The sequence below is a fragment of the Falco rusticolus genome, chromosome W (assembly GCF_015220075.1).
Source record: "Falco rusticolus isolate bFalRus1 chromosome W, bFalRus1.pri, whole genome shotgun sequence".
NCBI classification, from domain to species: Eukaryota; Metazoa; Chordata; class Aves; order Falconiformes; family Falconidae; genus Falco; species Falco rusticolus.
In genome coordinates this window covers 1,346,117-1,372,897 of record NC_051209.1, presented here as the reverse complement: position 1 = coordinate 1,372,897, position 26,781 = coordinate 1,346,117, and the positions used below count along the sequence as shown (strand labels likewise).

Here is a 26,781-nt window from a genome sequence, read left to right as displayed (position 1 = left end):
GGAAGGCAGGAAGGAGGAGAGAGGAGGGAAAAAAAACCCAAAACAAAACCAAAAAAACACCGAAGCAGACGCGCCGGCAGCACGGAGAGAGTCGCCGGCAGGCTGCCCCCGCACCCATGTAAGCATCGCCGGGAGCCGCAGTGGGAGAGGCGGCGGCTGACAGCGGCGCGGAGGGGCGCGGAGCGGGGGGCGGGCAGCCCTGCTCGCCCCCGCCGCCAGCACCACGCTGCTGGGGAAGGAGGGGACACAGCCCCACTTTTTTTATTTTTTATTTTTATTCTTTCTTTCTTTTCTAGCAGCCGGATCAAGACTCCTCTGTGTGTGTGTGGATTAAAACCTTTGGGAAGGAGGAAAAAAAAAACCAACCGAAACCAAACCACCCCAAATCCCGCATCAGGACGACCTGGGCTTTAGAAAGGGATACAACACTCTGGATGCGCTGGTTCTTCTCTTTTGTGACAGATGCTTAAACCGATTCCGACGTCCAAATCTTAGGGTTGGTGTTTTGGGTTTTTAAAATTTTTTTAAAGATTTTTTTTTTTAAATAAGACCTCGCTTTGCCTTGCTGTTTTATTTCTGTCTTGATTCTGCCCTGCCTCGCATCACCCCCGGCTCTCCCCCCCTCCGCCCCCCACGCCCCCTCCCCACCGCTGGCGGGTTGATGGGAGCTGCGGTCCCCGGGAGGTCGAGGATTCCCCACGGCTCCAGCCGCGCTCCGCAGCCGCGCAGGGCGGCGCGGCGCCGGCACGCTCAGCCCGCCTCCCCCCGCGCGATGCGCCGAAGTCTGTAGCCGGGCTTTTTATTTTTCTTTTCTTTTTTGGGCAAAGCCAAAGCGACCGGCGGCTCCCCCCCCCTTTTTTTTTCCCCCAATCCTTTTAATTTTTTAGTTTTTTTATTCTCAGCGGGCAGAGGCGCGGGCCGGCGCAGCCCCCCGCGGGAGGCGGCGGGACCCGCGGCCCCAAGCGCGGAGACTGGCGCATGTCACAGCCCGCCTCGGCCTCACCGCCGCCTTCCCCCCGCCGCCCGCCGCCTGCCACTGCCCGCCGCCGCCGCGTCTCGGCTCCCGGCCCCTTCATGCGCGGCGGACGACATGCCCGTTTTGTAGCCGGGGACCCCTCCTCTCGTCCCGCATGTTCAGGACCAAACGCTCGGTGCTCGTTCGGCGGCTCTGGCGGAGCCGTGCGCCCGGCGGCGAGGAGGAGGAGGAGGCGGCGGCGGCGGCCGAGACCCGGGCGCATGTGTGCGGCGGGGGGCGCGGGTGCTGCCCGGGCAAGGCGAGCCGCGGCGGCCGGGCGGCCGCGGAGGCGGAACTGAAGGCGCTGACCCACGCCGTGCTGAAGCGGCTGAAGGAGCGGCAGCTGGAGGGCTTGCTGCACGCCGTGGAGTCCCGCGGCGGGGCGCGGACCCCCTGCCTGCTCCTCCCCGCCAAAGCCGACTCCCGGCTGGGGCAGCACTGGTACCCGTTACCGATGCTGCTCTGCAAGGTGTTCCGCTGGCCCGACCTGCGCCACTGCTCCGAAGTGAAGCGGTTATGTTGCTGTGAATCCTACGGCAAGGCTCACCCCGAGCTCGTCTGCTGCAACCCGCACCACCTCAGCCGGCTCTGCGAGCTAGGTAGGTCGCGGGGGGCGCGGGGTATGGGTGGATGCGGGGGATGGATGGGTGCGGGGGACGCAGCCCCACTCGGCTCGCTGCCCGCTGAACTTTTAAATTTTTTCCCTCGGGGGGGAAAAAACCAAAACAACCCCCCACCCCCCAAACTTTGCATTGCCGTGCTCTGTAGATGTAGATACATATTCTATTTTTTTTCACGGGGGGCGCCCCCCCGGCCAGCGGTGCCGGGATGCGGGGCCGCCGGCGCGGCGGTACCGGCTGCGCGGCCCCGGCCCGCCGGGAGGCCCCGCGCAGACAGCCCGAGCGCAGATAGCAGCGAGACTGGCGCCAGACGGCCCCTTTTGTTTATCTGACAGCTAAATATCAAGGCAATCACCGCCTCGCTGCCCTGCCTCCAACCCCCAGAGCTAAGACAAACAGTTTTGCTAAAAGAATGCCACTGTTATCATAAGTTCCTATCTTTTTTCTTTTCCTTTTTTTTTTTTTTTTCCTTTCTCATGGCTCTGCTTTCATTTTCTCTGTACTTTTCTAATTCCAGAGTCTCCCCCTCCACCCTACTCCAGATATCCAATGGATTTTCTCAAACCAACTGGTAAGTGGAGGTGTTTTTTTTTCTAGGCAGGCTACAGATAAAAAAAAAAGGGGAAAGCAGACCCTTTCTCAGGGAAAAGGACCCCTGCCTTTGTCACGCCGCCGTGCATTTGGCTTTGGGGCTGCTGGCTGGCTCCTGTGCCTCCTGCCACCCCTGGAAGAAGGAACGTGGCATTTTATCTAAGGCACCCTCTGCATAAAGTGGGATTTTAAAAACGCTGGCAGGAAACTCTAGGAGGGATTGCAATGCAGTGCAGGCCTGCACTGCTGGAGTCGCCTTGGAAAGCCAGAAAACACCATGGGCTCCAGCTGTAAATGGCACTGCTCCCGCACCCCTGGGTGAATTCGGAGGGATTTAGGTTGGGAATCCAGCACAGCATCTCCCTGGTGGCTGGGAATCCATTGACAAATGGAGTTGGTAGAAATCTTTCAGTCTTTTAAAGAAGCCTCATCTCGTCTTGTCAAGTTGAAAAAATTTAGGAAAGGGGGTTGAAAAGTTTTGTTTTTTTTTTTCCAGCACCGCTCTGCATGCCTTTTGCTTGTGATTGAGTGTCAGGGTGCCAGGGGAGAAGCCCATCTGAGGCTGGCACTGGTGCTTTTGCGGTTGTCTGCATAAACTCTTGGTTGGCACTGAGCTTGCCGGGTGCGAGAGAAATGGGGCTGGAAGGCGGAGGAGAGGTGGGGACAGTCGGGAATGGGGGGAGCTCGGGGAGGAGCAGCTTCTGGCTCCCCAAGGAGCAGTGGATCTGGAGTGTTGGCTGGAGTGTGGTGGTCTCGGCAGTTGTGTCCCTGGGTCGCATCAGGCAGGAGGGGCATGCGGCGGTGCGGGGAGGCAAAGGCAGATGTCTTTCTGAAGACCAATGTCAGGTCATTTTATTATTATTATTTTTTGGGGTGTGTGTGTGCAAAAGAGCAGTTTCTGCAAAATTGCTGCTTTTCAGTTTCTGGGGACTGAAAGAAACCCCCAACTTGAACTTGCTCTGGACACATGAGGTACCGTTGTGGGGTCCCATCCTGCCCACTGCTCCCTCGGAGGCTGGACTCCTTGTTTTTCCCCTCTGCCAGCTCTTGGGAAAAAGATGAATACTTTGTGCCTTGTGGAAATAAGCAAAGCTGTTTAACAAACAATCGGGTTGCAAAGCATGAAATATTTTGCCTCAGCATGAAAAAGCAGGAGATAACGGCTCATGAATGAAAGAGGGATATCAGGAGTAGCTCAACATCCCGATCACATGCTGGGATGTGGAAAGGTTGGTCCATAATAGGCTCTGAGGGTCTGCTGGGTCACAAAGTTTTGTGGGTTTGGCTGGGATTGGCATCGTTTTGTCTGCGTCCCTGCAGTGCTCCCTCCGAACTTTCTATTTCTGCCTTTATTGCCTTTCTCTCTGCGCACCGGTGATCCTGACGTGGGATGCCAAGGGGTTTGGAGCTGTGGGAGAGAAGGGTTAAAGCTTGCCTTCAGGTTCCTGTGGAGATGTTAGGATAAATCTATTAGCAGGGTTTAAACATCCAATCTGCCTCTGCCAGGACCTCATTTTCAGTTAGCGAGTGATATATTTATTCATTAGCAAATGTTGACATAAGATAGCAAAATGTGTGTAAACAGAAAAGCCACAGAACATGAATGTGCCATTTCGAAAGGAAAAGTTATTCCTATTGGCCAATAGGAAGTGATTAATGCTGCCCATTGGAAACATAGAAACAACTGGGTTACTCACCAAAAAGTCCTCCTTTTTTTTCCTTTTTAAAAGAAAAATCCATTTGGCAGCTGAACTCTGACTAACGGGGCCGTGACAGGCACAAGCGGAGCCTGGCAGTCTGTTGTTGCAGGTGGATTTTGCAAGCTCAGGGTTTCTCTGCGTTTCCTCTGTGGAGGGACCGAGGGTTTCCCATCCCAGCATCGGTGCCATCTCCTGCAGCAGTTTCCCAGCCGTGTGTGAAGGATGGCTTGCCGCAGGCTGGTCATGTGGGAGAAGGACAGTAGATAATGATGGGAAGGTGCAAAGCCTTTTACCTGGCATGAGCCGTCTTCTCTGTTGGGACCTTGGGTGGGAATGGTCCCTCTGTTTAGACTTGGGCAGCTGCATCTGCTGATGGAGCTGGGAACACGCATCCAGCAGGAAAGTTCTGCTTTTCCATCAGGCGGAATAGCAGTAATAAAAATACTTTAAGCATTTAGTGTTATGTCTTGTAAGTGCTTCATATGGACAGACAGACAGGAGTACCTAGACTTGTATGGGCTCTGGCAGCAGTCGCCAGTGGCCATCATCATCATGGAATGGTTTGGGTCAGAAGGGACCTTCAAAGTCCCTCCAGTCCAGCCCCCTGCCATGGGCAGGGACATCTTCAACTGGATCAGGCTGCTCAGAGCCCCGTCCAACCTGGCCTTGGATGTTGCCAGGGATGGGGCATCGGGCACCTCTCTGGGCAACCTGTGCCAGTGCCTCACCACGCTCAGCATAAAACATTTCTTCCTTCCATCTAGTTTGAATCTTCTCTCTTTGAGTTTAAAACCTTTGTGATGGGGATTATGTGGGTTCTTTTGGAGGTGATGGAGGCTGAGGCAGGCTGTGTTGCTGGCTGGAGGCAAGCTGGGATGGACAGGGAGGTGGGGGTCTGCTGCAGGCAGTGGCGTGCCCTGTCAGTGCATTGGTAGGATGGATCTGATACTTGTGCACTCGCTGTAGAGTGGAAAGATGGGCACTTGCCAGCTGGGTTGCCCATGGGAAGGCTGTAGGTCTGGGCTGGCTGGCTCACTTATCGAGGAGAGGACTTTCCCTCTTCCTTACAGGGGACGTTTGCAGGGTGATGGTGGATCACGCAGAGCCAGACTACCCCTTCAGTCCTGGAGGTGTGTGGGTGCCCAGCATCCCCAATGTCCCTGCAGCAGCTGCCACTCACAGCCGTCTTGGAAGCGAGATGGATGGTAGTGCCCCCAAATTATTCAAGCACAGCTATTTTGACCCGTCGTTAAGTGGGACAAGGGGCTGCAAGTGGCTGTGTCCATCGTACTCCTGGGTGGCTGGTCATGGTGGTGCTGGAGTGGAAGAGTGCAGGAAGCCCACTGAGATGTTGCTGCAGAGCCAAATGCCCTCCTGTAGGGACTTTCAGGGGAGTTGGAGGTTTGGCAGCTTCCAGGAACTATTCAGCACCTTGTGAGGTTGGGCTGGTGGCCACCAGGAATAATTGTATGTTTCCACGATGTTTTACTTTACTCCAATAAAATGAGGTTATGCAGACAGGAATTTCTTTCTCATTGGGATTTTGGGGATGAAATTACTTTATCAGTAGGGAGAAAACCATCTGGGCTCTCCTGGTAGTGGTCCTTTCTTTGAGATCAGCTGTGAGCAAAGTGGTGTCGTTAGGGAGCCCAAATCTGATGAAACCCAAAGTTGCTGAGAACCTGGTGAGGACCAGAAGGTTACATGAACTTCACACATCTTCTCAGGCTTGACCTTGAGCTTGTCCCCCCTGTGGTAGTGACCGAAAAGCTGGAGTTTGCCTGTAGGACCAAGGGGATCAGTGTTGGCTTCTGACTGTTGTCACCTGGAGGAGCAGGCTTGGGATGGAAAGGTCCAGGCCTTGAGCTCCAACACCTCCACACATCAGGAGAAACCTCTTAACGGGGCAGCCGGTCTTACCCTGCCCTTGCCCTTTGGTGGGGCATGGAGGAGTAGATCCAGTTGCCCACTTGTCCCAGGAGGTGACAATGGGGTGTAAGATCCACCAGCAGCTGGTAGTGACAAAAATTGAGTGGGGGAACGCAAACTTAGACCATTCATCGCAGAAGGGCGGCGGTGAGACCTTTCCCTTTCAGTTCCCATTTTGGTGTGTTACAGGTGTTGACTAAATTGGGTGCATAAAGCCATGATTTAAGCATTTTTGGGAGCTCGCTGACATCAGACCAACGACAACCTCGATCTCATTACCCGGTGACTTGGCCGGAGAGGTGGCAGCCAGTCTGTAATTTTTGCTCTGGTCTATAATCAGCGTTGGCTGGTGATGAAGCGCAGTGCGCAGCCTTGATTGAGGCGATAAGTTAGGGTTAGGGTGGATGCTTCTTGATGAACTACCATCTCTGCGCGGCCAATTAGTAATCGCTTCCTGCTAAACCCTTTGGAATGTGTGTTCTGCTCATGGTGATGCTGGAAGCCTGCAAAGAACTGCCTATATACTGATATTTTTTATTTTTTTTTCTTTTCCTCCACTCCAGCAGATTGTCCAGACTCTGTGCCTTCCTCCACTGAAACAGGGGGAACTAATTGTCTAGCCCCTGGGGGGCTTTCAGGTAAGACATCTTTTCTTGCCCTTGATTTTGGCCGCGGGTCACATTGACTGAGGGTCCCGATGGAAGGTGAAGCAATGCTGGGGATTTTCAGGGATGCGCATTGGTGAGAAGGCATGCTCAGAGTGGGAACTGGGTTTTGTTTCAGTGGCAGCCGCGTACCTCTGGGCAGAGGATGTGTTGAAATCCCCGGTGAGGTTCTCCATCCCCAAAAGCCCCCATTTCCATTGAATTCCAGCTTTATGCTCCATTAATTTTCGGACCGAGCCAGGAAGAGGTGTGTTGGGGAAGGCTGAGCAGTATTGGCCACCCCTTTGGATGCATGGATTATCAGAGCAGGTGTGGTCGTGCCTTGCGGAAGGATTTGGTGTCAAGTTCTCCTTGGCTTGGTGGTGGTGGTGGTGGCATCTCTTGTCTCTGGGACAAGAGCCACGCTCGGGCTTTGCTCCTGGTAGGGTAACCAGTGTCCTGCATCCAATGTGTGAGGCTTGTGGTGCCCCGAGGAAGAAAGGTGACCTCATTTTTTGCAGAGGACGTTGGAGAGGGAGTTGGACTGGATGATCCTTATGGGTTCCTTCCAACTTGAGACATCCTGTGATTTCCCTTGTTTTCCTGTTTTCCATCTCTTTCAGCTTCCAGGTGCCTGCATGGGGGTTCGGAGGGTGGTTTCCCCACCCTTCTTGGGCTTTTCATAGAATCATAGAATGGCTTGGGTTGGAAAGGACCTTTAAAGGTCATCTAGTCCAACTCCCATCATCTTTTTCAAGGTGTGATGTCTCCAGCACTGCATCTCTTGCCCCGGACCGGCCAGCTCTGTGGCTGAGCTCTCTCTCTCTCCAGGACTAAAGTGTCTGAAACCATGTACCTGCATGTACTCACTGATGTTTGAAGGTGCTTCCCTTTGTGGGGATGTCTCCTTGATTTGTGACTTATTCATCGCCCTGAAATTGGGGTATTCAGAAATAGGTCAGCGGCAGCTACACACGCGCGTGCATCTGCCCCTGCCTCTCTCCAGGAATTGCGTTTGGTGTGGATGTCTTTAAGTGAGCCTTGTTTGTTTTTCTTTGAGTGTAATATATACCCTGTCTGTTATTTGAGAGGGGAGCATATTGTTTGTTCAAAGGCCCTGGTGAGAATTAATCAAATAGAGGGGGAGAGGGAACAGAGAAACTTGTTGCTGAATTTTTTTTAATTTTTTTTTTTTTAAATGCAGATGACTTCTGGGGTTTTCTTTTTTTTTTTTTTGCTATTGGAGCCTATAGCTTTAGGGAAGAAAAAAAAAAGAGGCTGTAAAAAGAAAAAAGACAAGAAGCAAAACACCACAATAAGGATGTTGTTAGGTTTGTTGGTGTTTTTTTTTTCTTTTCCTTTTTCCTCCTGAAATGCACCCGTTGGAGACGGGAGGAGAGAGTTCAGTTCCACAGGATACCACATGAAATAAGCAGAGGAAGTACTCGCTTTTAAAAGGGGGCTTTCTGTAAGGTTCAGCCTATTGATAACATCTCGTCTGGCTGCTCCGCTCCGGAAGGCGGGAGGTGGGGGCTTGGGCTGCAGGAAATAACACGGCTTGTTCCTTGTACCTCCCGGAGGGCCGCGGGAAGGGGACCCCCAGCTCCTTGATAGAGCCCCCTCCCCAAAAGAAAGCACATTTCCCCCTGAAAAGGCATTTTTTATACTTATTTTATTATATTTTAATTATTTCATTGGATTGGATATTTTTTTCTTTTGGTCTTCTTTATCGAAGGTTCTCCCCCCACCTCCCCAAAGCCTGGAAACAGAACCTTTTACGATCATTAACCGCTCTTTTCCTCCCCAAATGTAATTGTAGCCATTTAGTTTAATGAGGAGCTGATAGGAGAGTTGACTCATGAAGGGATACGGTTAGCTACCCAAGCCCTGAAACAAAGCCGAATGCCTCCACATGAAAGAGCATTTGTTTTGAATTTGCTCTGATTTACTGGTATCTTCTTTCCATGCGCAGAAGTGCAGTGCTGAAAATTCCCAACTGCAGAGACCCAGTCGAGAAAGGAAAATAAACGCACTTTGCAGCAATCATCCAAAGCTTACTTTCCCCTTCTTTTTTCTAACACACACACACACGCACGCACGCGTGCACACACACACACACACTCTCTTTATTTAGCAGAAGAGTGTATTTGAAGAGGGTTTTAAAGGAGTTATTGGCAGGGTACATGGCAGCGCTTTGGCTTGGGCTTCTCTGACTTTGGGCAGATGGGGATTGGTGATGCCAGGTGGAGAATCCAGCATCCCTCATCCCCTCCGGACCAGGGCTGTACACACTGGATTTGTGGCTCCTTGATGAAAGGAAGACTTTAAGAAAAGCAAAAACAACCCCAAACCAACCACCCCAATTTGAGTAGATTTGGAAACTGGAGCAGGAGGCTGAGGAAGATGTCACGGGTGGTGGTGGGTTCCTCTAGCACTGTAGGCTTTGGCCACCAGTCATGGGCAGTGGGTGCTGGTGTAGCAGCGGTCAGTGGACCTGCCCTAATGTCTCGGAGCTGGAGGAGCGGGATGCAGTGAGGCTGATGGCTCTCAGTGTCCAGAATTTGGGAATGGGGCCGGCCTGGGGTTCACGGCCACTCTGGCAGGGAAACCGCATGGCAGGGTTGGGGATGGTGGCAAGAGGGGTGTTAAAAAGGGGATTGAAGCAAGCGTCCATGAGGAACCTTTGATGATGAGGAGTCTTGGGGCCAGCCACTGCCGGGGTTGCAGTCTCCTCCGGGAGGCTGAAGTTTCATGGATGGATACCAGAGGTGCTGGAGGATGTGGGAGGGGGAGTTGCGGGGTTGTATGGGGAGCATGTCCCCCTTGTCATAACCGATCTGAGCTGCTCTTCCCCTCCCTCCGCTCTCTGTTCTGCCTGCCCCAGAAATGCAATACTGCGTAGTCCTTCACACCATGCAGGTGTCTTCTCATCCCACCTCTGCTGTCTTTTCCCCAGCCATCCCATTCTCTGGCTGATGTACCCCTTGCTCCCCACGAGGCGCTGGATCTCACTGCCATAAGACTTTTTTTTTTTTTTTTTGCATCTTTATTTTTATAATCGGTGGTCACCCTGTGGGTAGGTCAGGGCTCCTCGCTCACGCTGTCTCCTGCCGACATCATTGTGCTCAGGTATTGCCAGGCCAGATCCTTTCTGTCCTCAGCGTGGTTAAAGAAGAGAGCAAAAATACCCCATTGGAGATAAAAATAATTCCCATAAATAGGAGTCAGAGGGTGTTTTTTCCTGTATTTTGAGCTGACTCGTTCTCAGCAGATGTGTTTGGTTATGACTCTTCTTTCAAACAAGCAAAGCCATTCTTGGAAAGCCTGGAGGTGGCCAGCACATGGTCTGGTGGCGTCTGATCGGTGGGAGTTGAATTTCTGGTACAACCCATGGAGAAGCTCTGCTCTGATGGTAGAAGTGAGCTGATGGTGCTGGATCGTGTTGGTTGATGCTGGGTCTCCATGGGGTGCTCTCCACCCAGCCTTGTACATCTCCCTCTTGACCCCTGTATGGCGTGGCACTGGTGGCTCTTGGTTGATGGTACCCATGGTGGGTGAAAAGGAGGCTCTCCTGCAGGATGGATGAACAGTGCTGGATCTGCTGGCAAAGCAAAGCTCTCCAAGAAGCGAAGCCCAGAGATGGCCATCCCAGAAGGAAAGCAAGATGAGCTGGCTTGTGTCCTCACCACCTCTACTGCTTTTTACTTTATAGAGGTTGTTCATAAAATACCAAACCTGAGAGTTCTCCCAGCTCTCAGCCCAATCCTGTTGACTTGCCCTGACACTGGAATGGCCCCAGGGTCTCCTGGAGCAGGTGGATGTTGAGTGATGGTGCTTGGTGGGTGCTGGACTGTGGTTCTGCAAGACTCCAGGCTGGGAGACCCACAGGGCTCTTCTGCAGCCAGCGCAGCCTTGGTTTCTCCCTCCCAACTCCTTTGCACCAAAAAGACGGGAAAAGACCTCTGGAGGCTGGAGAAGCATCAGCATCGCTGCCTGCTCTGGCTCTCCCGGCGGTGGGACCTTGCCTGATTTCAGGGACCGCTTGGGTGAATGACATTTCATTCTGCAGTCGCAGGCAGGCCAGGAATGTTTCACTATGCCTCTGATCCCTGCTGGTATCTGCTCGCTGGGGAAGAATCATCTTGTCCAAAATTGGAGCTATTCACCCCCCAAAGTGGCTCCCCATCGCCCCCGCCTTGCCCCTGCCATGTAAACAGGATCCCGCGTGGTTACTCTGGCAGACTCCTGCCTGTGTTTTCCCATTCCCCCCTCCTTCCACCTCCCTCTAGTACAGAGTTTATAACCTCCTGTGAAATGCCTTTATTTACAAATTGGCGTTCTATTATAATCTGAAATTGAGACATCTTCCTGTGGAACTGGGATCGTATATTTGTCCCAGGGATAAATAATTGCTTGGGAATTATTTTTTTTTTTAAGTAAGTCACTTATTCTTGGTTTATTTTTGAGCATGCGTCCTTTTAATATTTTTTTTATTTGCTTTGAGCATCACAGGACATTGCACTCTTTCCTTCCCAGCCTCGTTGGGGATGCAACACACACCACCCCCCACCCTGTCCTGTCCTTGTTCTGGAAAGGACAAGGTTATCAGGGGTTAACACCAAGATGACAGCACTGGAGCCTTTGGAGCAAAGCAGGCTGCCTGCCAGACTAGGAGCCTCCCAGCTCGCCTGGAACATCATCTGACTGTGGTTGGCAGGGAGGAGGGAACTGGCGGGGAGGAGGAAGCCGGTGTTTGGCACGGACCCCAGGGCTCTTGGCTTGGCCACCCGCTCCTTCAGCCTCGTGTTTTGGGTTTTTTTTATTATTTATAAGGGGGATCTTGCCTTGTGGGTGCCCCCCACCAGGGATACAGCCGGGATAGACCCCGTGCTGTTGTGGGGATGCTGGGGGCATCCTCCTTCCAACTCCTCTTAGCCAATTAAAATCCCCCCCAAGCAAATAGGACCCATTTAATAATGACTTTTTAAGTGCTCTAGAACCTTTTGATCCTTTATCCTTTCCTCAATACTCTTCTAGGATGGCTTTTTAAAAAAAAATGGCAGAGGTGCTCCCCCAAGTAAATACTGGGTGCTTCAATCCATCCCTGTACAGTTCCATTAAATCCATTTTTCTGGGCGCTGATGGATTTTCCCAACCCAACAGTGCCTTGAGAGAGCAGCTGACAATAAGATGCAGAAGAAGACCCCACCACCAGCGAGTCCTTCATGACGGGGACCACTGGGATTTTATCCTGCAACCTGATGCTGTTTAGGGAGGAACGAGGACAAAAAGGTGAATTTTGGAAGTGAGGTGTCAATTCAAACCACCTGCTCACCAAAGATGTCCCGATGAGCACCGGCAACTGATCGTTGGGGACATTTAAAACTGGATGGGACAAAAACACTCGTAGAGGAGCAGCCCCAGGCTGGCAGGGATGCGGGCTGCATCGTTTCCATCTCTGCTGTCTGCTAGCGGGTATCACTTACACTAGACAAACCAGTTTTATTATGCATTAACCACATGCATTTCCCTGCCACCAGCATGGGGAGATGCCTATTTCTAACCACGGCAGCCAAGCCGATAAACCTTGATGCTGGGTGAAAATGAGGTACACCCCGTTTTAGGGTCCAGAGGGAAAACTGAGGTGTACAGACACCCTCCCCCCAGCCCTTCCCGGGGGCTTTAGGAGGGTGATGGGCTGGGTGGTGGGTGGGTGCCAGCCCCACTGCCGTCCCCAGCCGGCTTGAATGACCCACGCTGCAGCCTGGCCGCCTGCCTACTGTCACAAAGGAGCTTCCTTTCCAGTTTATTTTCAGCGCTGAGATACTGTTAACTGCTGAGGCATGGTCTCTGTGCTAACCACCCTCACTTTTTGCCTAAATTGCTTTTTCACCCCCAGCCAGCATGTCGAGGCTGCCAGCTTGGCTCCCGTGCCACCGGGGTACAGGCTGCGTCATGGCTGCTGTTGAGGAACAGGAGGGCATGGAGAAGCAGTGGCCTGATCCTGCGTGGGGCTGAGGTCAGGCAGGGAAGGAGCTCTGTGTCTCACAGGATTTCTGCCCACTGGCTTTGGATTAGCCCCTTGGTTTGGTTGTGGGGGTTTTTTTTGTTTGGTTGGGGTTTTTGTTTATTTGTTTTTGTGGTTTTTTTAAAATTTTTTAACTACTTTTAATAACAGCAGCATTTTGGGTGTTGCTGGCTGCTTTCTCTGCAGTTTATTTTATCTTGGTTTTTAAAATTTATTTAATCTTTTTCCTTTTTTCTTTTTTCTGTTCTTCTTTTTCTTTTCCTTCTATTTTTTCTTTCTTTTTTCTTTTTCTTTTCCTATGTAAGAAAAGAGCGTTTCTGGGCAAGCATTGCAGGGATTTTCCATCCCCATCTAGGGAAGGGTGGGGGCTCGCATCCCCTCTGCACAGATCTGCTGCGGGAGCCACCCTTGGGGGGGGGGGGATGTTTCACCTATGGGCTGAAGTTGTCAGGTCCAAAAAGCTTTTTCCAGGAATTTTTGTGCTGTTGAGGATGTGACATGGTGTTTGCTTACAGACAGCCCTTCTGCCCCCTTTCTTTTTTATTTTCTTTTTTTTTTTCCCTTGTTTATTTCCCCCCCTCCCTCCCCTCTTTTGGGTAGCCATTTAAATGCATGATGATAACTTTCACCCTGTTAATTAACAGGAAACATTGGGACAAGACAGGAAATTACATCAGTCTTTTATGAGGAAAGAGCCAAGAAAAAAAACAACCAAGAAAACATAGTTATTAGTGAAAGGAAAGAAAGTGCTGGAGGAGGAGGAGAAAGAAAAGGAGAAAAAAAGGAGGAAAAAAACCCACCCCACCATCCCATGGGCCCCGCTTTTCCGAGGGAGGCTGCTCCAGCACTTGATTTTATTTTTATTATGTTGAAAAATATTTGACTAGCAGGGTCACCTTTGCTTGAGCACGATGCTTGAGCTTCCTGAGGAATATGGTTTTTTTTTCATGCCTCTTCTCAGCTTCCTTCCCCAAGCTGTGAGGCCTAGGAAGCTCTTGGCCGGGAGACTGATTTTGGTTTGGCTGCTCAGCCCTTCAAATTGGTCCCCACCCAGTGTCATTATCTTGGTTTTAACTTGCAAGGGGAAAAAACCCCAACCCAACACCCTGTAAGAGCTGGCTCAGCCCTTCTCTACCCTTTTAACCTCACCATGTCAGGAACCTCCTGGCTTCAGCTCCCTGGTTGGGCTGTGCTGGCAATGCCAAAGCACCGCGGGGGGGGGTTGCAGGAGGTCCTGGTGATGTTCTCAATGATGCTCCTCCATATGCGATGGTGTGTACCCGGCTCTGCAGGCCTTCCTCATCCTCCCTCGGGGATGAAGTAAGATGCCCAGTGGGGTGGTTGCAGGAGGTCCTGCTGATGCTTTTGGTGATGCTCCTCCATGTGTGATGGTGGGTACGTAGCTTTGTGGTTCTTCCTCATCCTCCCTTGGGGATGAAGTAAGATGCCTGGTGGGGTGATTGCAGGAGGTCCTGCTCTGATACTTTTGGTGATGTTTCTTCATGTGTGACAGCAGGTAACTAGCTCTGTCAGCCTTCCTCATCCTCCCTTGGGGGTGAAGTAAGATGCCCAGTGGGGTGGTTGCAGAAGGTCCTGGTGATGCTTCTCCATGTGTGATGGGCGGATACCTGGCTCTGTGGCCCTTCCTCATCCTCCCTTGAGATGAAGTAAAATGCTCAGTGTGGGGTGGTTACAGGAGGTCCCGGTGATGCTTTTGGTGATACTAGCTACTCCATGTGTGATGGTGCATACCCGACTCTGCGGTTCCTCCTCATCCTCCCACAGGGATGAAGTAAGACACCTGGTGGGGTGCTGGGTTTTGGCAAGCTATCTTTGGGGTGAAGTCTGGCTCCCATGGGCTTTCCCAGCTTTTCCCTGAATACCTGTGTGGGTGGAAAGGCCACTAGATGAGTAACTCAGAATCGCTTGGGCTGTTAAGCGTTGTTGAAAGTATGTACCTATAACTGTATGAAATAAGCGAGGCTGTGGACAACATAATCAACAAAAACAATGCAACAAAATCAATTTAACCTATACATATATATATATATAGGTTGGATATACATATTGAATGTATTATATGTCTAATTATATATAATATATAGGATATATTCAATATTTAAAGAATACATTATACATAATCATAATATATGCAGGTTGAATATATTAAATATATTAATAATATATCGAATATATATTATATATATATGATTTATATATATATATAGGTTGACTACATTTTGTTTGTAGAGCCGCCAAAACTGTGTCAATAAGAGCTGGCTTTGCATTGCAGAAACTCAGGTGTTGGGAAGGTGGTGGGAGTGCAGCCATCCTTTGCTTTTACATCCAGTGATGTTGGCTCTGGATCCAGTGATTTTCGGTAATAGAAACCGATGGAATGAATTTATAGGTGCTAAAAATCGCTGGGCATTGCCACCGAGGGAGAGCCCCATCCATGGTGGGTGATGCAAAATAATACTGGAGGAGTTATTGTGTGCACATGGGTGTACAAGGTGAGGTTTTGAGTAGAAAAGCAGGGAAAATAGCAAAATAGGTGAGAAATTAAATGGTGAGATGGGGTGCTGTGCAGTGGCTGGGCTCCAGCAGCATCTTCCCTGGCAGAGTACATGGAGTAAATAACTTCATAAAATCATCCTTTGAGCAGGAATCAAATAACAGGAATTTTATTTGGAAAAGGAGTTGGGAGCCTGAAGTTACATCACTGCGTTTGAACTGATGAATTCATTTTCTTTGGAAGCTGGGCTGAGACTTTTTAGCTCATTATAAGGAACAAACCCATAAATCTTCATACGCAGAGGCCCATAATTTTCCTGTTTGTCACAGCTGAGCATGGAAAATGTATCCTGGGTGTCAAGCATGAAGCCTTGACACACCTGAGATGTTGCACCAAGGTTATTTTCTGGAGCAGCCGGTGTGGTGTTGGGTTTGCCGAGCACAAGTGCTGAACTCCAAATCCCTTGGGCTTTGCCCCCATGGGAGGATGCTGCTGGCTCTCAGGAGGATGCTGCTGCATCTCGGTGATGCCCAAATCCCTGGGCTTTGCCCCCGCTGTTGCATCTCAGTGATGCCAGCCTGGCTGTGGTGCAGTCCCTGCCTGGGATAGGGCTCTGCCACCCACAGCAGGGTGGGATGAGCACAAGGAGCTTTTTGTTGTGTGATTTTTTTTCTGTTTTTTTTTTTTTTTATTTATTCTGGGTGCTGCCGACCTGCCCCGTTTTATAGCCCGGGGCAAACCTCTGCTGGCCTCTGTCTGCGGAAGGGGGGTGCCAACTCTGCCAGAGCGCCAGGAGGGTTAATTACTTAATGAATGTAATATTCTCTATAATTGCTAAGCATTATTAATCCAGAGCAAAGTGAGAGGCAAGGGGAGGGGTGTGTCCGTGGCCAGGCTTGTGAACTCCATCCAAATGCCATCTGTCTGTCTGTCCATCCCTTGCTTGTCCATCCCTTGCTTGCCCCCCTACCTGAGCAGGGGCTGATGCTGTGGCTGTTGGGCTGTCCCTGGGCGGCGACCCTGCCTGACCCTGCCTGCGCCCAGCATTTGATGCCTGCTCTTAGGAATAGGCGTGATTAGATTATGAAGGCAGACAGAAGTAATGATTAACTTTTTCAGTCTGCATGCTGTCTCTAGTCTGGTGCTGGGTGGTTTTTTTTCCCCCTAAGTAGGCCCTGGCCCGCTTCGACAGGGTATTAGGTTGTAAAGAAAGCCAGGAGGAATGAAGGCAAGGGAGGAAGGGGAAAGGGGAGGGGAGGAGCCTCTTCCATCGGATCTGGGACTGGAATTTATTGGCAGGAATGCAGTAAATGCTCCAAATGCCAGCCCAGCTAAACAGTTTTCATAATTGTTACGGAGTGGGGCACGACGAGTGTGAAAAGGACTTTTGTTCCAACCCTGTTTTTTCCATGGGTTTACATCCCTGCGAGGGATTCTGCTCTGGGAAAGGGAGCTGGGGGAGGTGGTTTTTTTTTTTTCAGTGGGGGAAAGATATATTTACATCTGTTTTCAGTCTTTGGGAAGAATTCTAGGTCAGTGTGCTGTGGCGAGAGGCTTTTTTTCAGTATTGAAACGAGAGCGGTAGCAATGCCTTGTGTGCGTGTGGAGTACAGTTAGGGGGAGGAAAAAAATCCTCACATACATCTGTGTATTAGGTATCCATTTGGAAATCCTAGACTGCTCTGATTCAGTTTTTATTAAGGTCTTTACAAGGTTTTTAACATGTAACCCACATAGCTACATGTTGTCAGTGGAGAGCTGCAGCTTTCCTGGGGGCCATATCCCTGCCCTCCCCCAGACATCGCTGGGTACCAGGTAACCTCCCTGCCTTACCGCAGCGGAGGTTTATTTTTTGATTGCAAATGCGTTTAAAGGTCTTCATCCTCTAAGACGGAGCTTGGTGGTTGTGCTGAGGGGGACTGTGACCCCAGGGCGGCATGGCCTGGTGGCCTCTGGTGGCTTTGGCATCTGCATCGGTGATTTATCCCTGCACTGGAAAGGTGACGGGCAGGATGCTGTCACAGGAACTTCCAGCGCAACCCAATCCAGGAGACATATTTTGGCAAGCTCATCCTCAGGTCTGATTTGCATTTTTCTAAGTCAGGAGCCTTTTGTGTGCTGGTTTCTCCTTCTCAGAAGGTTTCTGGTTGAGATCTGGGTTGGGTATGGGTGGAGAAAAGGTGTGTCTTGGTAGCTGCTGAGGCTGAAGCACGGAGGTGTTGGCTTATCTCCAGGAGCTGGGGTTGGTACCAACCCTGAGTCACTTGGTGGTCGTGTGGCAGCATCTGCTGAACGCTGGCTTGGGCTTCCTGCGTTTTCCAGAGGAACTTCTTGGCTGATAGTAATTAAAATGTGATTATTCTGGTGTGCTGTCAAGGCAAGGGAGGAGTTCGGAGGGTGCACGGGGCTGTGGAACATCTTCCAATACCTCCTGAGCCAGCCATTCCTCCTCACTGGCACAGAACAGCAATGGGGACACATGCAGCAAAAATAGGATTTCTGGGTTTTCCCCACATGGATCTGCGTGCTTCATGCCTATCCGGGTGGCCCGGGGGTCTTAAAAACCCCACTGATGCTGGCAGCACCCCTCTGGAAGGGTCTCCCCTCTTGGAAGCATCCCTTCGTCCTGCCCCACCGCTGGCTTGGAGCTCGGGGAAGGGATTCCCGTCCTACTGCTTTTTTGAAACAAGGGAAAAGTTTTCCCACACCTTTGAGGGGTGCAGAAGGAGAGACAGACAAAGAAGGTTCTTTAAATTAAAACTTCAAAAATAATTAGACTGACTGTATACTAAACAACAGCAAAGAGGCCCATTTGCTGTAAATATTATGAATGGATTTGGCTGGTTTCTTCATCCCCACCCTTCCTCTAAGGCTTTTCTCTGAGCTGAGTCGAAATTCGGCCTTCAGACAGCACGGTACTCTATAATTTGCATGGCTGATGAGGCCCGAAGCCTGGTACGGAGGAAACTGGAGTCAGCTGGCTCCTCTCTAACCGCTGGAGACAGGCAGACAGGCATTTTTGGTGTATGCCTGCGTAAGTCCTGCCCACCCCGCTCCCTGGAGCTGAGCCTTGCTTGGCTCTTAAAGAGTATGTGCACAAAAAAAGGTTCTTCTTGCATAGTTTTTAGCCATGGTAATTGATTAATCACCATAATTAGACAGTAGTGGTGACTAATAGGATGTTTATGAATCAAATTTCTGGTTTAGTGGACTCAGTGAACTCAGCAGTTTCACTTGGGTTCTTTCTTCACCGTCTTTTGATGCGGGGGACATCAGGGAGCTGGGCTTCCTTCAAATGTTCATGTTGATCACCCTATATTTTTCCAGCTTGGACATCCCTCCTGGGCCAGCCTTGGCATTTGCCGTACTGTTGCAACAACAGGCTTGCCAGGGACTCTTTCTGGGATGTTTTTCTTCTTTTTGTGTCCCATCCCTGAATTAACCCTCAAAGGTCAGGGCTAGGTTCTAGCTTGGGAGAAGGTTGACTCAAGGCACCACCAAGCTGGGGTGGGAACTTTAGGGGATGTCCTCAGGGATCAGTCATCTCTACTCACTGTCTAACACAGCCTCGTTTTTGTCCTGGTTTCACAAGAGGGTTTCCCAGCCATGGTGAAGGTGGTGGAAGTTCTTGGTTGGGTCACCAGGGGACCGAGCAGAGCAAACCCTAGCTCATAGGTCACCGCTAACATGAGTCTGAACCAAAGCCCTAGTTATAAATACCAGGAAATCCCAGACTGCTTCCCCCGATGGCTTCTGCCAATTTTTTTTCCTCTGTCCCCATCAGACTCGCAATCTGTTGGCAACATCTCGGTGCCTGGATGCCAGCACTGAGCAAACTTCAGCAAACTGAAGAAACTCAGGTATTTCCGTGCAAGGTTGACTGACTTTGCTAGGAGCAAGGAGCCACTTAAATGATTGGGTGGACAACTTGTTAATAAATTAAAGAAACAATTTTAAGGCTCTTTAGCCTGCATGACTACTGTATATGTTGAGTAATAAGAGCTGCCTAATTAGACATAGACACAAATTTATGGTCTAGCCTGTCAATCCGCGGATTAAGGACTCCATAAGTGCCTACTGACTCGATGGGCTGTAATGGCTCCTAAAGAGACATTATGGTCTATCGTGTCAATAATCCACAGATTAAGGGCTCCCTATGTATGTGTTGATGCCACCAACTGTCCCAGCTCTTTGGGGGCTCTTGCGTTGGCGTGGTGGAGGGACCCCACAGGCCACCGTGGGTGGTGGCATCCCTGCAGTAGGTAAGGGTTTATTTTCTCTGCAAACAACAGGAGCTTAACACATGACCATCCTCTAAATTAGCCTTTCAGAAATAATCCCAGCCATCAAAAGCAGGGGGCGGGGTGGTGGGGTGGTGGTGAGGAAGCTGAAGCTGTCTAGCCCTTGTGTGCAGGGAGATATAAAAGGTTGGGGGCAAACATTTCCGTGTGTGGTGTCTCCAGGCTGCCCACAAATGCTGTTAAAGGCACAAAGACCCTTTTCTGCAGCAGGATATATCCTTTAATTTGGATTTTTTTTTCTTTGCTTTTGCAAAGCATACCTGGAAATCTGGTTTTGAAGGATTTTTCTTGGGTTTTTTTTTTTCCCTCGTTTGTTCCCCCGCCCAAGTAGCCTGCAAATTGCCTGAGAGACTAGAAAGGAAGTAAAATTTCCCTTTTTGGTGCCCATTTTTCTTTGCTTTGATGAGCTGTGTGGTTGCACGTCATGCCCGGTGTTCTCCTCACCTTGATATAATGCCTGTTCGCTTCTGGAGTGAGAGGTCAGGGTGTGTTTTTCTTGGGACCCTGCAAAAACAGCACTTGCCAGTAACAACGAGGGGCAAAACTGCAACTGGAGTGCCCCAAGCTGCCCTGAGCACCCTCAAGAAAAATATCAAAACCCATAAAAAGCTCCGGGGTTTGTGTCTCTATCTCAACAAGCAGAAGAAGATGGAGGACATGGCTCTGTCTCTGGCTCACAAATGCCACTTAAGGTCAGCCAAGAGAGATTACCCGGCGCGAGACACGCTGAGCTTGGTCTCAGCCTTGGCCCCAGACAGATGACACGTTGTGCTGACACCAGTCCAGTCAATTTTGGTTTTTTTAAGCGCAGATGCCCTCCACGTGTGCTGGCAGATAAAGGAGGAAGGACCGTAGGTTCATCCTGCTCATCGGTGGTGCCCATGTCGCTTGTTTTCCAGCAGAAGGCTGCCTCCCGGGAAGCTAGGCAGGGATCTCCCCATCCCTCCAGGTCTCCTTGCTGCCCCAGGAGCTCACATCTGGGTCCTGGACTTCCTAGGAAAGGTCCATAAGACCAGTCTCGTGGGGCTGTGATTTCATGGTGGACATCTATATGAATTTATCTGTTGGGTAATAGGTCATGCGTGCAGTGTCAACCCCACAGGTGACCCAGGTGAGGGTACCACAAAACCTGAGCAGCCTGCCCATGGCAGAGGGTCGAACTAGGTGCCCTTTAAAGGTCCCTTCTGACCCAAACCAATGATTCTATGGAAACGAGGAGGCTTTTGTTAGCAGTTCAGGGTAGGTGATGCCATGGTGAGTATTGTGTCAGGGTTGATGCCCAGTGCCAGGGATCACAGAAGAATGAGGGAGAGGAGAGGGTGAGACAGGGAGTAGTTTAGGAAGAGCATGAGAAGATGCTTTGGGTCAAAGCTGCTCTTAAAAAAACCCCACACCTATAAATACATATATTAAAAAAAGTATAAACACATAGTTTGAAACACTTGTATGGTTGGCTAATTGAATTTGTGTCTCATTGTAAAATCACTGAGGAAAGGTCCAATTACAGGCATTTAAAAACCTAATCGGGAACGCAGTTGTATTCCCATTTTCAGCGACAAGTTGTTATTACTTAATAGATATCAGTGACTATTTAGGATAGCTCTTGACTTGATCAGATGGGAGTAGTCCATCTGATCAAGTAAAGAGTCAAGTGCGAAACTTGCTGTTTTCTTTAGAGGTCGGTTGATTGCAGGAAAACCTTTAGCTATGTCAAAACACCTCCCCTCTATGTTCATGAACATGGCACTGGGACAAAGGCGGGATCTGAAAGCCAGCCAGGAGCTGCATTGGATTTCTTTATTTTATTATTTTAAAAAAAATTCAGTTTGGCTGAAATGTTTTGGTTCTTCCTGAATGAAAAAAGAACTTTTTCTTCCCAAACTCCTAATAAAACTACCAGAGCTTGGAAAGAAAAAGTAAAGACGACATGGTTTCATCGTCTTAAAAGCATTCCCATGTAGAGGAGAAAAGCCACACCAGGAATTTTCTGCCACTTCCAAGCGATGTGAGATGTGAGTCCTCCTGCTACAGCTTGGGAGAGCAAAGCATGGGGCCATTCCTGATGAATTTGAGTGTTTCCATGGTGTGAATCTCCCATACTCACCTTCATCCGGATCTCTGTGCTTTCAGCAGTTTTTAATTTTTGGGGGTTATTACTCCATCGTTGCATCCCCCAGGATTTCTGTATGGATGTAGCATTTTCTGCAACATCCCTCCCTGGAGCAGGATGATGCCCCGAGACCACATGTGTGCATCCGAAGCTGGAAAAATCCCAGCTGTGGCCTCTTACTGAGCAATTTTGGGCAGGACTTGCTGTTTGCGAGGGTTGAGGCAGGTGCTGGGAAACCTCACAGCCTCTCACGCCGGCTGGCGTGTTGGGAAGTAGCAGGGATGATGCTTTTGCAGAGGACACTCCTTCCTCACCAAAGGATGTGCCAGTAAAAGTCAGGGCAGCTCCTCAGGAAAATTCAGGAGGGTGTAAAAAAAAAGGAAAAAAATCAGTTTTCCAGTGGGAGCGTGATACTGAATAACGTGGTTGTGTTGGGGCATCACTGGTGATGAACCATCACCAAATTTCCAAAAAATATTACCCCAAGGATTTTTGGGGTACCAAGTTATTGCCTTGATATCTCCCCTCCATGCAGAAATGTGCTCTGCTTTGGACGGGTGTTGTCCATAGACCCCACTATGAGTGATCAATACAACTAATTATCTAAATTTCTGAGGGCAGACTTGCTTTATTTTCAGTTATTTTTATATATATATATATATATATATATATATATATGTATTTTTTTGAACAATAAGCTTGCACAGTGCTCTGGGGGGAGCCTGACAGAGCCTCTAGGCAGGCTATAATAATAATAATAAACCAGTGGTATCAGCAAATTGTGGAGGGATGCTTAATAACGAAATAATAGTGCAGATGTTTATAGCATTAAACATTATCATTGTTTGCTGGAATATGGGAACAGTCCCAGTTTGCTGGGAGTTTTCCAGGCTTTTAGAAAGAGATGTGTTTGCTCCAAGGAGCTCATAAAAATGATGCTTTTAACTTAAAACAAGAATCCTCAAGCATTTCTCAACCATTTCTGGGCTGTTGCACATGAGGACATGCTGAGGGCAATGTGGCTGTGGATTTCCCAGGATCTGGGGTTTTGTGTGAGTTTGCAGCAGGTGGCGGTGGGAGCTGGGTGGTGGGTCCCTGACATGACCCCAGGCTCAATGGGATGAACCCAGTGGGGTGTTTTGGGGCAAAATCCATCAATTTGCTTCATTTGCTCAGATCCGTGGTCATTGCCACCAAAAAAAGTCTTTTGGGGAAAAAATGTCCGTCACTGCAGGAAGCATCTCTACATCATTTTTTCCTCCTCTTCTGCAACCTCCTCTCCTGTCTCTGCTGCCCCAGTGATGCCACAGGCTTTTCCCACCCCTTTTCCTGGCGGATGCCAGCATCAGGAAGGTGGATGGGAGCAGGGAGGCTCTGCTGGGGTCCCAACAACCGTGAAAAGCGGCGCTGGTGGCGGCTGGCAGGGAGGCCTGATCCTGTTTATCCGAGCTCAACCCTTATATTCTCATGGCTTTTTAACTAGACATCCAGTCAACAGCCGAAGCCCGCAAACAGAAGTGGCTCTAGCATATTTATACTGTGTGCTGGCATTGGCTCCTTAAAAAAAAAAAAAAAAGTATCCTGGATTACCTAAGACTTGTCCTTGAGGTCTGGTCACCCCATGTCATTGAAAAACCTAGTGGGATTCATTCATGAACTTCCAACCCTCCATAAAGGTCTGTTCATTCATAGCCAAGACAGGATTTTTTTGTGGTTTTGTTTTGGTTTTTTTAATGCGCTGTCAATTAAATAACTCTTTGGAAGCAGCAACGAGCTACTTGTTAAGTGGTCTTCACTAATTCAAGCACAAATATCAGGTGAAAAAGTCTTTTTTTTGCCCCCCCTCCTCCTGAAAGGGATGCTTTTATGTTCAAATAAGTAAAAACCGGTAGGAATTTTGGCGGGGTTCAATGGCTGTTGCTCCAAAATTCCCTCAACTGCTGTAAAACAAAACCCAAGCAGTTCTGAGCATCACTGGCAGGCAGGCGGCGGGGAGGATGTGGTGGTGGGAGGGCAATGTGTGGTCAGGATGGGGATGGATCCAGGGGCATCATCCCCCTGGATCCAGGAGTATCTCCCCCAAATTCTTCTGTCACTTGGGTGGGTGGGGAAATGCCATCCTGGGGGTGTTTGTTGCCCCACTGGGTGCACCCTTGGGTGGGGGGCACCCCAAGCCACCCACTCTGTCCCTCTCAGTCCCTTGCCGCAGTGCCAGGTTCTAGTGGGGTATAAAGTTAGTCGCAACAAAAGTCTTAGGAGGCACTGAAAAGGAGAGGTGGAAGGACAGATGAGAGCACACTTAAATGGATGCTGTCCCGGGGACACCCCGCCCAGCCCCCCCCCCCCCCCCCCCCCCCCCCCCCCAGTTTCACCTGGCATCAGAGGTCCCCTATTGCAGGGTGTACACAGTCAGGCCCATTTTTAGTAGCTGCTGCCTCCAGCAACTGGAGAAATATTTTCCTCACTGGCATAGAAATGAGGAAATTAAAAGTGTGTGGCTGGGCTGGTTTTTTTTGGTTGTTATTTTTTTTTTAAAGCACAGTGCAGGGCTTGAAGCACAGCTCAAGAGGCAGGAACAAGATGCCTGTGCTGGGGAATAGGCTTATTAATAGCAAAAATATATAGAAAACAGGGCAGCTAGCGTGCTGCTGCCATTGCTCGTGATGACGGGGGGGTTGGGGGGCTGCTGAAGTGATGCAGAGAGCTTTGGGTTGCTGGGTTACCCACAATCTCTGCTCCCATAGCTGCTTCCATGGTGCAGGGGATTATTTTGGTAGCTAACTTGCATTCCCAGCTTGACTTTTATTTTTATTATTTTATTATTTTTTTTTATACAATTAGAGAGATGAATAGTTCCCAGGTTTTAACATGCCTACCAAGGCCCGCTGAGCAGTGCTGGACTGCTAGGGATCCTCCATCAGGCAAAGGGACCTTTTCACATTTCTCAGGCCCCCTCCCCCTTGCTTTTTCCTCCTGCGTCGTATCTTCATTGCTTGCACGGGGTAGCTATGGGCAAGGGAGTTGAAAGAAGGGCTGCAGGAACACATTTCTGGTTGTTTTTTGAGATTTGTTAGGCCATTTTTGTTAACAAGCATGACTTTTCTGGTCCTCACCCTGCCATCATCAGGGCTTCATCCAACGTCTTCATCCTTTTCATCACCCAGGCTCTGCCTATGGAAAAGCCCCGTGAACTGGAGCAGGCAAGTCCTTGTCCCCTCTGGTCCCCTGGGGTGACCTTCAATGTGCTTTTCTTAGCAGCACTTCATTTTTTTTCATCATCTGTGCACAGTAGATATTTATGGAAATGGATCCATCATCTGGTGGGTGAAAGTAAGGGGGTTTAGGTTGTTTGGTCTTAGGATGCAGCTGGAGCATCTCATCTCTCCTGTTGGCACTGGTGGTGGTCCTAGTGATGGTTTGGGTGTGGGATGGCTGCACTGCGGGTGCTGCTGATGGGTCTCAAGCCACTTCTGAAAGTGGACCTGGTGATTCAGGACCCATAACTCCAGCCAGAGCTAGGCAGTGGAGCAGCACGGGAATCCCCCAGACCTGTGTCAACTGAAATGATCTTACCGGTGGCTTTAAGACATGGCTTTTGGAAGCAGTGGATGCCCTGGGGGCACCACTGTGTGCATGGAGAGCATCATGAAGACATGAGTTTGCAAGGACCTGCCAGCATTGTGTCGCTTTTAGGTCGTATTACCTGCCCCAGTGCTCAGTTTCTCCTGTTTTTTTCTCCTGTTCTGTAGATTCTCAAGTTCTTCAGGAGCCGGGGGATCAGTCACACTGGTGCGTGGTGGCATACTGGGAAGAGAAGACGCGCGTGGGTCGGCTGTACTCTGTCCAAGAGCCCTCCCTGGATATCTTCTATGATCTACCTCAGGGGAATGGTTTCTGCCTCGGACAGCTCAACTCGGACAACAAAAGCCAACTGGTGCAGAAGGTCCGCAGCAAGATCGGCTATGGCATCCAGCTCACCAAGGAGGTGGATGGCGTGTGGGTGTACAACCGCAGCAGTTACCCCATCTTCATCAAGTCGGCCACACTGGACAACCCCGACTCCAGGATGTTGCTGGTTCACAAAGTGTTCCCAGGTTTTTCCATCAAGGCTTTTGACTACGAGAAGGCGTACAGCTTGCAGAGACCCAACGACCATGAGTTCATGCAGCAGCCATGGACTGGATTTACTGTTCAGATCAGCTTTGTGAAAGGCTGGGGCCAGTGCTACACTAGACAGTTTATCAGCAGTTGCCCGTGCTGGTTGGAGGTTATTTTTAATAACAGATGACTCAAGACAGAGTGGACTCATGACATTTATACTACTTTGCTGCTATTATTTCCTTCTGAGTGCTTGCTTTTCATGCAAACTTTTTTGGTTTTGTTTTGTTTGTTTTTTTTTCCTCCCCCCTGTTTTGTGAAATAGCTTATGGAAAGATTTTTTTTACCTTGGGTATTTTGATAGATCTCTCTATTTTTTCAAAGTGTGAATGACCAATAACTCAGAAGGATGAGAGAAGGGTGCAGGGGGATGGATTGTGTAGGATAATTATTTCATGCCTCTGAAAGGATTATCCTATGCGATCGATGGATTTGGAAGCCATTTACAGCTCCTTCTCTTGGATAAAACAAGATCCCTGTATTTTTTTTTTATGCACCACCTTCCCCTCGCCACCAGCTATCCCTGGTGACACCGAGACACCCTTCCCCAGCGGTGCTAACCCCACGTTGCCACCGAAGGATGGTGCAAAACCTTCCCAACCAGGTCTTTACCCACCCTTACAATTTTTATTTTATTTTTCTTGCTGCTGAGTTCACGTCTTGTCACTGTGCTCATCCTTCCACTGCTTTTTTTTTTGCCTTTTTTTTCCCCGTGGTCATGGATTGATGCAAGGGGAGAAAACAACAGTGGAGAAACCTCGTGCATGGCCCATGCTTTATAATTTGAGCTGAGATGCAAAGCGACAGAAGCCTAAGCCTAAAAAAAACCCCAAAACAAAACAAAACCAACAAAATAAATGAAAAACAAATGGGAAAACAAAAGAAAAAGTGTTCACGATAGTTGGTCTGTTGTAACCTGCTTAGCTCAGGTTATGCTGGTACCATCCTATCTGGAAATTCAGTTGTGCTTTCATTTCTTGAATTCATACACGAGTATGATACTTTTACACTGTTTTTAGCTCAATGAGCATGTTTAGACCTTAACATAAGCTATTTTTCTAAATATAAAGGTTTAAATGAACAAGACAGCATTCTCATTGGAACTTTAGCATTGTAGTGCTTTGGAAATAAAACACACTCACACACAAAAAAAGGACTCCTTAAAAAAAC

The 26,781-nt window shown here is 49.5% G+C and overlaps 1 protein-coding gene across 2 annotated transcripts; it reads left to right on the top strand.

Moving 5' to 3' along the window:
- LOC119140894 (mothers against decapentaplegic homolog 7-like) lies at positions 1-26,781 on the top strand. Of its 2 annotated transcripts, none has more exons than XM_037372561.1 (5): positions 1-118; positions 297-1,614; positions 2,153-2,206; positions 6,422-6,493; positions 25,203-26,781. In XM_037372561.1, the coding sequence occupies exons 2-5, from the start codon at positions 1,131-1,133 to the stop codon at positions 25,739-25,741; spliced, it is 1,149 nt and encodes a 382-aa protein (XP_037228458.1). In that variant the 5' UTR covers positions 1-118; positions 297-1,130; the 3' UTR covers positions 25,742-26,781. The 2 variants fall into 2 exon arrangements, with proteins under 2 accessions (XP_037228458.1, XP_037228457.1); XM_037372560.1 differs by having other exon boundaries at positions 6,419-6,493.

Coding starts and splice junctions, on each gene's coding strand:
- LOC119140894 (XM_037372560.1), top strand. CDS start 1,131: ATGTTCAGGACCAAACGCTCGGTGCTCGTTCGGCGGCTCTGGCGGAGC. Junction 1,615..2,152: donor CAGCCGGCTCTGCGAGCTAG/GTAGGTCGCGGG, acceptor TTCTAATTCCAG/AGTCTCCCCCTCCACCCTAC. Junction 6,494..25,202: donor AGCCCCTGGGGGGCTTTCAG/GTAAGACATCTT, acceptor CCTGTTCTGTAG/ATTCTCAAGTTCTTCAGGAG.